General features: G+C 31.4%; 1 protein-coding gene across 1 annotated transcript in view; it reads right to left on the bottom strand.

The window, feature by feature from the left end:
• fig4a (FIG4 phosphoinositide 5-phosphatase a) overlaps positions 1-12,040 on the bottom strand; it is a 45,768-nt gene that overhangs the window by 17,943 nt on the left and 15,785 nt on the right. Inside the window, exons 8-10 of the mRNA XM_016538186.1 lie at positions 8,777-8,877; positions 7,000-7,162; positions 1,871-1,968 (exon numbers count right to left, since the gene is read on the bottom strand). Of these exons, the coding sequence (XP_016393672.1) occupies positions 1,871-1,968; positions 7,000-7,162; positions 8,777-8,877 (362 nt within the window). The remainder of the gene's footprint in view (positions 1-1,870; positions 1,969-6,999; positions 7,163-8,776; positions 8,878-12,040) is intronic.

The raw sequence follows: 12,040 nt of genomic DNA, 5'->3' as shown, positions 1-12,040 counted from the left end.
CCTCCCCCCCCCACACACACACACACACACACACACACACACACACACACACACACACACACACACTCACTCACCACTGGAGGCCAGTGACAAACACACACACAGAGTTTATGCTGGAGCTCAATGTGCTCACAAACACACATGCACTTTACACACAAACCACACTAAGTGTGTTTGACCGCACACGTGTTGCGACCGCATGGTCCGGTGCGCTAAATGAGCGCTAAATGTGTGGAGTTAATTAGATCGCATTCTAGGCATGTAATGCATCTTATTTGGGTCATTAAGGCTCTGTTGTCACACGCTTTTATCTGGAAAGTATACGGTGAATCACACATTGAAACAAAGCCATAAACACACATGCAGAAGTGTTTTCAACCTGCCAGGCTGAAGTTCGTGTTAAATCTTGTGCTTTCGGATCCCTTTCTGACACTCAAATGGACATCACATGGCTCATGTGTGTGTGTTTCTGGCTCAAACTGTGATTTGGGTCGTTGTTCTGGTGTACTACATGACAGCAAACGTGAGAGATAGGAAATCTAGACAGTAGCTTTTATTCAAAAGCGTTTCTTCATGTGTGCAGTCTGTTGTCTTTATAATAAGTGCATTAGATGCTAAAAGTGTTCATGTGAAGCACACAGAGCACATGCATTAGCATTTTTTTAAAGAAATTAATGCTTTTATTCAGCGAGGATGCATTCATTTGATCAAAGATTTCTATTTCAAATAAATGCTGCTGTGATAAAACTATGAAAAATTTGTACTTTTTCAACATAAATAATCAGAAATGTTTCTAGAGCAGCAAATCAGCATATTAAAATGATTTCTGAATGATCATGTGACACTGAAGACTGGAGTAACCATGCTGAAAATTCAGCTTTGATCACAGAAATATATTAAATGTTAACATATTCACATAGAAAACAGCTATTTTGAATTGTAATAATATTTCACAATTTTTACTGCATTTTTGAGCAAATAAATAAATGCAGCCTAAATGAGACATTTAAAAAACTACTAACCCCAACATTTTTAAAAGTTAATGCACATGAAAAGCAGCACAAAAAATGAGCTAAAATGGTGTTCGCAACACAACGTGACAGTGCAACAAAATATTTAACGTGAAATAATGCAAGGTGATATGATGCAATAATTGTCATTAATATCAATAATGTAATAATGCAAAAAACTGTAATGATCCTAAACAAATAGGCTTTATTTTCTTTATGCAAAATATAATTTTTTTTATATTTGAATTTATTGCCATATCTTCTAAAGGCTATTTTATTGCAGAACATAAATCAAACATTCGAGAAAATTCAGCTTATTAAAGTTTAGACAATTCTGTACAACAAAACTCTATTAAAATTCTTTAGTTGTACGTCTGATAAAAATTTTATGTTTTCTTGAGCCCATCGTACAAAACAGGTCTTACATAATTATATGACTTAGCATCTCATCATTTTGACTTTTCATGTCATAATGAATCAGTATCTCATAATTTTTACTTTGTCATAATTATGACTTAGCATCTTGCATTTTTGACTTATGTCAATTATGACTTAGTATCTCATAATTTTGACTTTTTATGTCATATTTATAACTCTTAAATTCTTTAGTTGTACGTGTATTAAAAATGTAAAGGTTTTTTTGAGTCCATCTTTTAAAACAAAAATTTGTTTTTCAAAGTTTGTCCTTATAGAAGGAAATTAAAAATGGAGCTGACCAATAACATGTTTTACAGTCGATATTACCGTGCTACAGTATTGACATTTTAGTGGTTTCTCTTAACGCAAAGTATAATTTCCTCCTGATTTTGGGGTGAAATGGAGGGCGTGGAGTTTCTGGAATGGGAAATACTGGATATCACCTTGACGAGGTTGAGGATGATGATGGGCGATCCAAACCTCTGCAGCATCTGATCGAAGTGAAGAGCAGCGACGTGAGCGTATGGGTCGGCCTGGTCCACTGAGAGAGAGAAAGAGCATTTTAATAAGACCAGGTCTTTACAAAAATGATTCAGTCATTAGATTCCTGGTCAGGATGATATGAAACCAGAGTCGTTTTAAAGCAAATGAGTTCACATTTCAATTACGTGTCAAATTACAAAAAAAAACTGTTTTCAGGTTTATTTCCGGTTTGTCTGCATTTGAGTTTATTGCTTTCAGAAGATATATACATCTCAATTTCGAGAAATTGACCCTTATGACTGGTTTTGTGGTCCAGGGTCACATTTAGTATCTCAATTTAAACCTTTTTTTTCTCACAATTAATCTCAATTATGACTTAGTAAATAATAATGACTGTCATAATTGACTTTTTATGTCAATTAAAACATACTAAATCATAATTACATAACATTATATAATAATTTGATAACAGGTTGAAATTATGAGAATAATCATGATTATGATACAAGTCAAATTAACTTGTCATAATTATGACGTCAAAATTTTGACGTAGTATCTCAAAATGTTGACTTAAGCATCATTTTCGCATCATATTGACTTATAATTATGACTTAGTATGTGACAATTATGACTTATGTCGTCATATTTATGACTTGGTTTGTCATCATTTTGACCTTTTACATCATAATTATGACTTAGTAACTAATTTTGACTTTTTGCTAAAATTATGGCTTAGCATCTCATAATGTTGACTTTCTTTTGCAACGACTATGTAGCTCCTAGTTTTGACTTTTTACATCATAATCATGACTTAGTATTTCATAATTTTGACTTTGTTAAAATTATGGCTTAGCATCTCATAATGTTGACTTTCTTTTGCAACGACTATGTAGCTCCTAGTTTTGACTTTTTACATCATAATCATGACTTAGTATTTCATAATTTTGACTTTGTTAAAATTATGGCTTAGCATCTCATAATGTTGACTTTCTTTTGCAACGACTATGTTATTTTTTTCTTATGTGAAATGGGCTTTCATATGAACATGACATGAACCATTAAAGACAAATCAATGTGCACTATGTGGGTCAAAAATCTGCGCTGAGCAGTAGGCTACAATCTAACTGTGCAGTTGCAAACCTATAAACAGATTAGAGCACAACACACAAAACACTCCTGGAAGTAGGTTATGAGATACACAAATAACTCCCCTTTACATGGATTCATTAACACCACACAAAGCGCATTCAAAGTCGGCGTAATCAAACACTTGAGTACTGAAAAGTCCTTCAGCAGGTCAGACAAAGCTCATGGAGATGGAAGCGTGTTGCATGCTAGCGATGAAAGAGAAAAACTGTGTCTCATCTTCTTGCAGCACCCCAAACAATCAATGAAAGATGGCCGAGACTCGAGCCTTGCGTAACAACTTCTCTCTAGTTTTTGTTTAGCAGAAAATCGATATCTGTTATCCTGGAAGCCCTTTGTGCGAGTGCTGTTTTAAACCTATATCGAACTGACCTAATTACAGAAAACATTCTTCATAAACCCTCATCTTCTTCTGACAGAAGAACATTGCATCAGGCAAATTGCATAATGCATTAGAAAGATGAGTAAGTGCAGAGGATGATGAGTCTGGAAATGAAGAAAATCACATCTAATTTATCATAACTAAGTGTCATTTTTGATAAAATGCACAGTAGAAAACTGGTTCTTCTGAAACTGGTTCCTTAAAAAAATGAGATCAACATGCTGTTTTCGGACTTGAGCTATTGGATCAGTTTTATTTGCCAAAAACTGAGAAAAAAAGTCAGATGGGATTGTCTTTGTTATTGTGCTTAATTACTTACAGATACAAAGTCACAATGATGAGAGAAAATGTATGAGGTACTAAGTCATAAAAATGAGATAAAAGTAATTATTATGACATAAAAAGCAATAATTATAATATTAACTATCATTAATGAACGAAATTATGAGATACTAAGTCATCATTATGAGATAAGTCACTATTATGACATAAAAAGTCAATTATAATATTAAGTTGAAATTATGAGATACTAAGTCATCATTATGAGATAAATCACTATTATGACAAAAAAAAAATCAATTATAATATTAAGTTGAAATTATGAGATACTAAGTCATTATTATGAGATAAAGTCATTGTGACATGAAAAGTCATAATTATAAGTCAAAATTATGAGATACCTAGTCATCATTATGAGATAAGTCACTATTATGACATAAAAAGTCAATTATAATATTAAGTCAGAATTGAGATACTAAGTCATCATTATGAAATACGAAGTCATCATTCTGAGACAAAAGTCATAATTATGATATTAAGTCGAAATTATGAGATACCAAGTCTTCTTTCAGAGAAAAAGTCATTATTATGGCATAAAAAGTCATAATTATGATTTTAAGGTGAAAATATGATATACTAAGTCCTCATTATTAGATAAAAGTCATTATTATGACAGGAACAGTCATAATTATAAGTTGAAATTATGAGATACCTAGTCATTATGAGATATTATGACATAAAAAGTCAATTATAATATTAAGTCAGAATTGAGATACTAAGTCATCATTATGAAATACGAAGTCATCATTCTGAGACAAAAGTCATAATTATGATATTAAGTCGAAATTATGAGATACCAAGTCTTCTTTCAGAGAAAAAGTTATTATTATGGCATAAAAAGTCATAATTATGATTTTAAGGTGAAAATATGATATACTAAGTCCTCATTATTAGATAAAAGTCATTATTATGACAGGAACAGTCATAATTATAAGTTGAAATTATGAGATACCTAGTCATTATGAGATATTATGACATAAAAAGTCATTATCCAAAGCTACTTACAAATGAGGACAATAGAAGCAATCAAAACCAACAAGAGAGCAATGATATGAAAGTGCTATAACAAGTTTCAGTTAGCTTAACGCAGTACACGTAGCATGACATAAAAAGTCAATTATAATATTAAGTTGAAATTATGACATACCTAGTCATCATTATGAAATAAAGGTCATTATGACATAAAAAGTCAATTATAATATTAAGTCAGAATTGAGATACTAAGTCATCATTATGAAATACGAAGTCATCATTCTGAGACAAAAGTCATAATTATGATATTAAGTCGAAATTATGAGATACCAAGTCTTCTTTCAGAGAAAAAGTTATTATTATGGCATAAAAAGTCATAATTATGATTTTAAGGTGAAAATATGATATACTAAGTCCTCATTATTAGATAAAAGTCATTATTATGACAGGAACAGTCATAATTATAAGTTGAAATTATGAGATACCTAGTCATTATGAGATATTATGACATAAAAAGTCAATTATAATATTAAGTCAGAATTGAGATACTAAGTCATTATTATGACAAAATGTCATGACATTATTAAGTCAAAATTGAGGTACTAAGTCAACATTATGAGATACCTCACATCTGAATGTGTCGATGTCCTGCCAATAACAAACTGCAGCTGTGCGATGCTTTCAAAGCACTGATGCATCACAAGCCCGAGAGAATTAGTGTTGGACAGGAATCTTCTATTTGAAGCAAAAAGACTATATTGAACCCGAGCAAACACACACACACACACGGTTGAGGACACTAGCGGTAAGCAATCTAAGATAAGCAGCGAGCGCACAGCAGGATCAGCGTGAGACGCTGTACATATGAAATGTCATCTTGCTCTGGATGAGAAGCGGTGAAATGGGTTCAGCAGCAACAAGATGAGCGCAAATAGAAAGAGATAACGCAAGAGAAGATGAGAGATCCTCAGACGGCCCTGGTGATGTCACCAAACAGAGAAGAATCTGCTAACAACACTTATGAAAACCAGAAGTAACAAATGATGCTCAGGTAGATATGAAATTAAAAGTAGCGGCAGATTTTTTCTTCTGTATTGTGATGTGTATATCCAAGTGGATATAAGAAAAATCTCAAAGAAGAATCTTTAACATTAAATTGGGAAAGAACGCCTCCTGAACTTTCTGCTAAATTAAAAAAAAAATAATAATAATAATAAATTTTGCAAAAGGGTATAAAATAAAGAACAAAAAAATAAATAAAAAAATAAAATAAGTACAGATTTTAACTATTTTGCAGAAGAGTACAAAATAAAAAAAAAAATTTTTTTTTAAATATAAAATTGAAAAAATAAAAAGGGACTAATAACAGTTAACTGTGTTTTGCAGAAGGCTCAAAGAAAAAAAATTAAATAATTAAAATAAATAAAATTTAATTAAAAATAAAGTTAGGTTTTTGCAGTATTTTGCAGCATGGTATGTGGAAAACTACTGTAAAGCTAGATCACTCCCATAAAAAAAGGAATAAATAAATAAAATAATAAATACGTATTTAAAATAATAAGTAAAGTATTTTAACTAAATTTTGCAGAAGGGTACAAAAGATAACAATAGTAATAATTTAAAAAAAATAAAAAAATTATATATATATATATAATAAAACAAGTAGGTTTTAACTGTATTTTTCAGAAGGGTACAAAAAAAAAAAAAAAAAAGAAATAAAATAAAATGTAATTAAATGTATTAAAACTAATAAAATAAAAAAGTAGGTTTTAGCTGTATTTTGCAGCATTGCATGTGTAAAGCAACTGTAAAATTAGATCACACCCATGATAAATCAACAATGCTGACTCACACACACACAGCATCAAACACACATGAATGTGCATCAGTGTGAACCGGGCGCAGACTTTGTTTTGTCTGACTTTGGGGTCAGAGACGGTTCATCTATATAAAACAGGATCATGAAAACATCCGTATTCAAAATCTGGCATTTCAGGGTCCGACTAGATGTTTTTATACAGGACACACTTTCTGAAAGTTCAAATCTAACATTGCACATTTAAAGAACCTGTAAAGTCATTAATGTCTGTAGCTTCGAGCTCCTAAAAACTGACCAAACAAACCATTAGAAGATAAATGCATTTAAACACTAGAAAACGTCCCTCCCTGTCCTGAAGGAGGGTGAAGGCACCGTTTTGAGCAAATAAACAGGAAGTAGTGGTGAGGTCATGGACAGGAAGTGGCTCTTACAGCGTATGGGTGGTTTGGGCATCATGGTGGAGATGTCCTGGGACCAGTACAGAGGAACCGAGCCTCGGACCTGAACACAGGAGGAGAAACTGCCCGCCGTCAACGACATGACCGAGGCGTCGTGGATGATCTGCTCCGTCTCCACCTCGTTCGCCACATCGCCCTGAAAACACAAGCACAAGTGATCTGGCATACTAGTTTTTGCATACTATGTGGTCGAGAAGTACACAGATATGGGGGATGTTTTTAGCTCTGAAAATAAAATAAAATAAAATTTAATTAAAGTAGGTTTTAACTCTATTTTGCAGAAGGGTACAAAATTAAAAGAAGTACAAATGAAATTTTTTTTTAAATTAAGTTAAATTTTAAAATAAAATAAATGGGCATGGGGTATGTTTTCAGTGCTGAAAATCAAAGATAAATAAAATAAAATATAATAATAAAAAATAATGAAAAATAAAAAAATTTATTTATTAAAATGAAATTTAAAAAGTAGGTTTTTATTCTCCACATTTTGTAAATTTTTAAAGACTCTGATGGCTGTGTTTGCATACTTTCTGTACTAAATGAAGAACTTATTTTAAATTTATAAAAAAAAATAAAAAAAATCTGACCCCAAAACTTAAATAAAATAAAAAATAAAATAAAATGGATTTTAACTATATTTTCAGAAGGGAATAATGGGTATAAAATAAAATAATAAAAACTATTTTGCAGAAGGGTACAAAATAAAAAACAATTACAAATTTTAAAAATAAAAAGAATTAAAAATAAAATAAAATAAAATAAAATTAAGAGAAGTACACATTTAGACATGGGGTATGATTTCAGTGCTGAAAATCAAAGATAAATAAAAAATAAAATTGATAAAATAAAACAATAAAAAATAATGAAAATTATTAAAATTACATTTAAAAAGTAGGTTTTGATTCTCCACATTTTTGCATATTTGTATTTGCATACTTTCTGCACTAAATGAAGAACTTACTTTAAATTAAAAAAAAATAATAAATCTGTCCCCAAAACTTAATAAAATAATAAAATAAAATAACAAAATAAAATAGATTTTAACCATATTTTGCAGGGTATAAAACAAAATAATAATAATAATAAGACATGGGGTATGATTTCAGTGCTGAAAATCAAAGATAAATAAAAAATAAAATTGATAAAATAAAACAATAAAAAATAATGAAAATTATTAAAATTACATTTAAAAAGTAGGTTTTGATTCTCCACATTTTTGCATATTTGTGTTTGCATACTTTCTGCACTAAATGAAGAACTTACTTTAAATTTAAAAAAATAAATAAATTAATAAATCTGTCCCCAAAACTTAATAAAATAAAATAATAAAATAAAATAGATTTGAACTATATTTTGCAGGGTATAAAACAAAATAATAATAATAATAATAATAAAAATTAATGGAATTAAATTAACTTAAAAAACAAATTGATATTCACTAGACTTCAAACTATATTTAAGCTTTTGGACAGCCTAGTGATTTTACATAACTGACTCGACTAGTTTAATTGTTAAATGATGAGCAGCTGAAATGTGTGGGTCTGCAGTTTTGAAGTATTTTCACCATCATAAAGCATCACAGAGAGCTTAGTGAGGCTTTAATGGCTGACAGCTTTAGAGCAAACGAACAACGTTACATAATCACACCTGAACACACAGAGATAAATACAGAAGAGGAACAGCTCGTGTTGGACGCGTGTGACACACGGCATACAGAAGAGCACGTGGTCCGTCCGTCTCGAGCACATACCTCACAGTTCGCTCCTCGCTTGAGGAACCGCGTGCCGGCGAAGCGGCTGGAGCGACGGGCGATGAGCGTGACGTGCACCGGCCGACCGTAGATCAACAACTCTTTAATAACTCCATTAAAGAACAACAGCACAAAACATCTGACATCAACACGCTGCACATCTGAAGAGGAGTTCATACAAATAGGCCTGTCGCAATAATCAATATATCGACTTATCACGCAATATATGTACATGACCTCAATCATTTTTGGTGACGCAATATATCGCCCATTATATCTACATAAAAATGAATGTCACCATGTTTTTTGCATTCCACTTGCGCCCGTGTCTTTTGCAGCTTCTCGTGCATAACGTGTATATATATATATATATATATATATATTATTTAAGAATTAATTTTCAAAAATGAAAAAAAAAATTTAAGCTAATAAAATTAAAGAAAAAGTAGGTTTTGATTCACTGCATGTTGTATGTTTTTAAAGACTCTTATGACTGTGTTTGCATACGTTCTGTATTAAATAAAGAACTTGCTTCAAAGTTCTTTAAAAAAAATCTTACTGGCCCCAAAGTGTTTTGTGTGCTTCTCAGTTCATATTTGTGACCCTGGACCACGAAACCAGTCATAAGGGTCAATCTAAATAAATTATCTTTCCATTGATGTATGGTTTTTTAGGATAGGACAATACTTGGCCGAGATACAACTATTTGAAAATCTGGAATCTGAGGGAGCAAAAAAATCTAAATATTGAGAAAATCATCTTTAAAGTTGTCCAAATGAAGTTCTTAGCAATGCATATTACTAATCAAAAATTAAGTTTTGATATATTTACGGTAGGATTTAATTTACGGTAGTAATTTACTAAATATCTTCATGGAACATGATCTTTACTTAATATCCTAATGATTTTTGGCATAAAAGAAAAATGGATAATTTTTACCCATACAATGTATTGTTGGCTATTGCTACAAATATACCCCAGCGACTTAAGACTGCTTTTGTGCTGCAGGGTCATATTTTGCTCCTATGAATGCATTAGGTGATTAAATCATTCAGAACTCAATGGCAGCGCCTCCATCGGTCTGCTTTAATGCTGTGAACTCGTTCACTTCTCCTTCAGGATCCTCACAGGGAGAAACCACAAGCAATCAACAGCGCCAGACTCTCTCCGGATGATATTCTCTCTCTCTTTGTGTTTCTTTAGCTCGCTTTTTGTTCAGTTTTGACCCTCCTGAACTTTCTGCTGGGAAAAACAGCTCATATCAAGCTGCTTTCTAGAACACAGTTTGTTGCTGGTTCAAGGTGATCAAGCGGGTCAAAACCAGGTTCACTAGCAGGTAGCTGAGCTGATAAACCCTCTAACCCAACCAGCTAGAAGCCATGCGATACTATCAGAAGTGGGTTTTAGCTGCATTTTACAGGATAAAATAAAATATAAAATTAAATTAATAGGTTTTAAATATGTATTAATAATTGTAAAAACAAATAATCTATTTATTTTATTTAAAATAGTGATTAATGTATTTAGCTAAGGGTGCAAAACAAAAAAAATAAAATAATGAAAAATAAAATAAGTAGATTTCTTTTTGTATTTTGCAGAAAGGTAAATAAAAAAAATACAAAATTAAACTAAAAATTAAAATTAATCTAATGAAAGACAATCAAATTGCTGGTTTTAACTGTATTTTTCAGTAGGTTACAAATTAAAACAAAAATAAATGTTTAAATAAAATAAGTAATTTTTGTAAAATTGTATTTTACAGAAGAGTACATAAAAATATTATTTAGGAGAAGGGCACAAAATAAAAAATAATAAACATTTTAATAAATTTAAAATAATTTTATTTTATAAAATAAAATAAAACTATTTTGCAGAAGGGTACAAAACAAAATAAAATAAAAAATAATAATAAATTAAAAAATCGGTTTCAATAGCATTTTGCAGAAGGGTACATAAAAAAATTAGAAAAAAAAAAAAAGTAGATTTTAGCTGTATTTTTGCAGCATATGTGGAAAGCAAGTGTAAAACTAGATCACTCCAAGGATAAATGCTGACTACACTGTGCGTGAATATTGCTGTTACATTCAGTTCATGGATGCTGTTTCTATTGTTGTATCTCATACACAAACACACACACACACACACACGCGCATGCGTATCAGTGTGAAACGGCCGCAGACTTTGTTTTGTCTGACTCTGGGGTCAGAGACGCTCATCTATATCAGTGGTCACCAACCTTTTTATGCCCAAGATCCACAAGATCTACCTATTGAAGAATTGATAGAAAAAGACATCCCAGATTGTATTTCAAATTTGAGGCCTTTTACTTTGTATTTTAATGAGTGATGCACCGATCATAGCTGATTCAGAATTCAGATTTTCTTTTTTTTTTTAAACTAGCAAATTGGATACTGATACTGATTTTTAAGCAAATTTGGCTTAAAAATAAGGCTATTTGCTTTATAACAAACAAACTGGCTTTAAACAAAAATATCTAGCCATTTGAAATTAGAGGCAACCACTGCATTTTAATCACGATCTGCACGCGCAGTTGTTTTTGATTTGATTTAGATTAATTTCAGGATTTAAAACAAAAACAGAATGGTCTGACTTTAGGTGTCATTTATTTATTTGCTACATAAAACATCTGCACGAAACAAAAACAGCAGGTCTGAATGAGACGCCAGGTTGCCAGGTTTTCGCAATCGACGGGTTGGCGACCACTGCTTTAGAGCATGTTTTAAATGCTAGAGTAAAGGTCCAAGCCTAAAAACTCAGCTTTTCTACCACAGCCATCTTCCTCATTCAGTGTAAATCCTACCTTATTCAAAACATATCACATGTAAGTACAAGAAAGAGAATCTGCTTTTTTCCCCCTTTTCCAATGAATTTACTAAAAATAAGGAGTTTTCAAGCTTCAAGCACCATAAAAGTATTATATATATATACACTGAACAAAATTATAAACGCAACACTTTTGTTTTTGCCCCCATTTTTCATGAGCTGAACTCAAAGATCTAAGTTTTATTATAGTATTGTGGCCAGCCTAAGGCACACCTGTGCAATAATCATGCTGTCTAATCAGCATATTGATATGCCACACCTGTGAGGTGGATAGAATATCGCGGCAAAGGAGAAGTGCTAACTAACACAGATTTAGACAGATTTGTTTAACAATATTTGAGAGAAATAGGCCTTTTGTGTACATAGAAAAAGTCTTAGATCTTTGAGTTCAGCTCATGAAAAATAGGGGCAAAAACAAAA

This window comes from Sinocyclocheilus rhinocerous, unplaced genomic scaffold, assembly GCF_001515625.1.
Source record: "Sinocyclocheilus rhinocerous isolate Xijiao unplaced genomic scaffold, SAMN03320098_v1.1 scaffold936, whole genome shotgun sequence".
NCBI classification, from domain to species: Eukaryota; Metazoa; Chordata; class Actinopteri; order Cypriniformes; family Cyprinidae; genus Sinocyclocheilus; species Sinocyclocheilus rhinocerous.
Note: the sequence above shows the minus strand (reverse complement) of the source record. Positions and strands in the feature narration are given on the sequence as shown.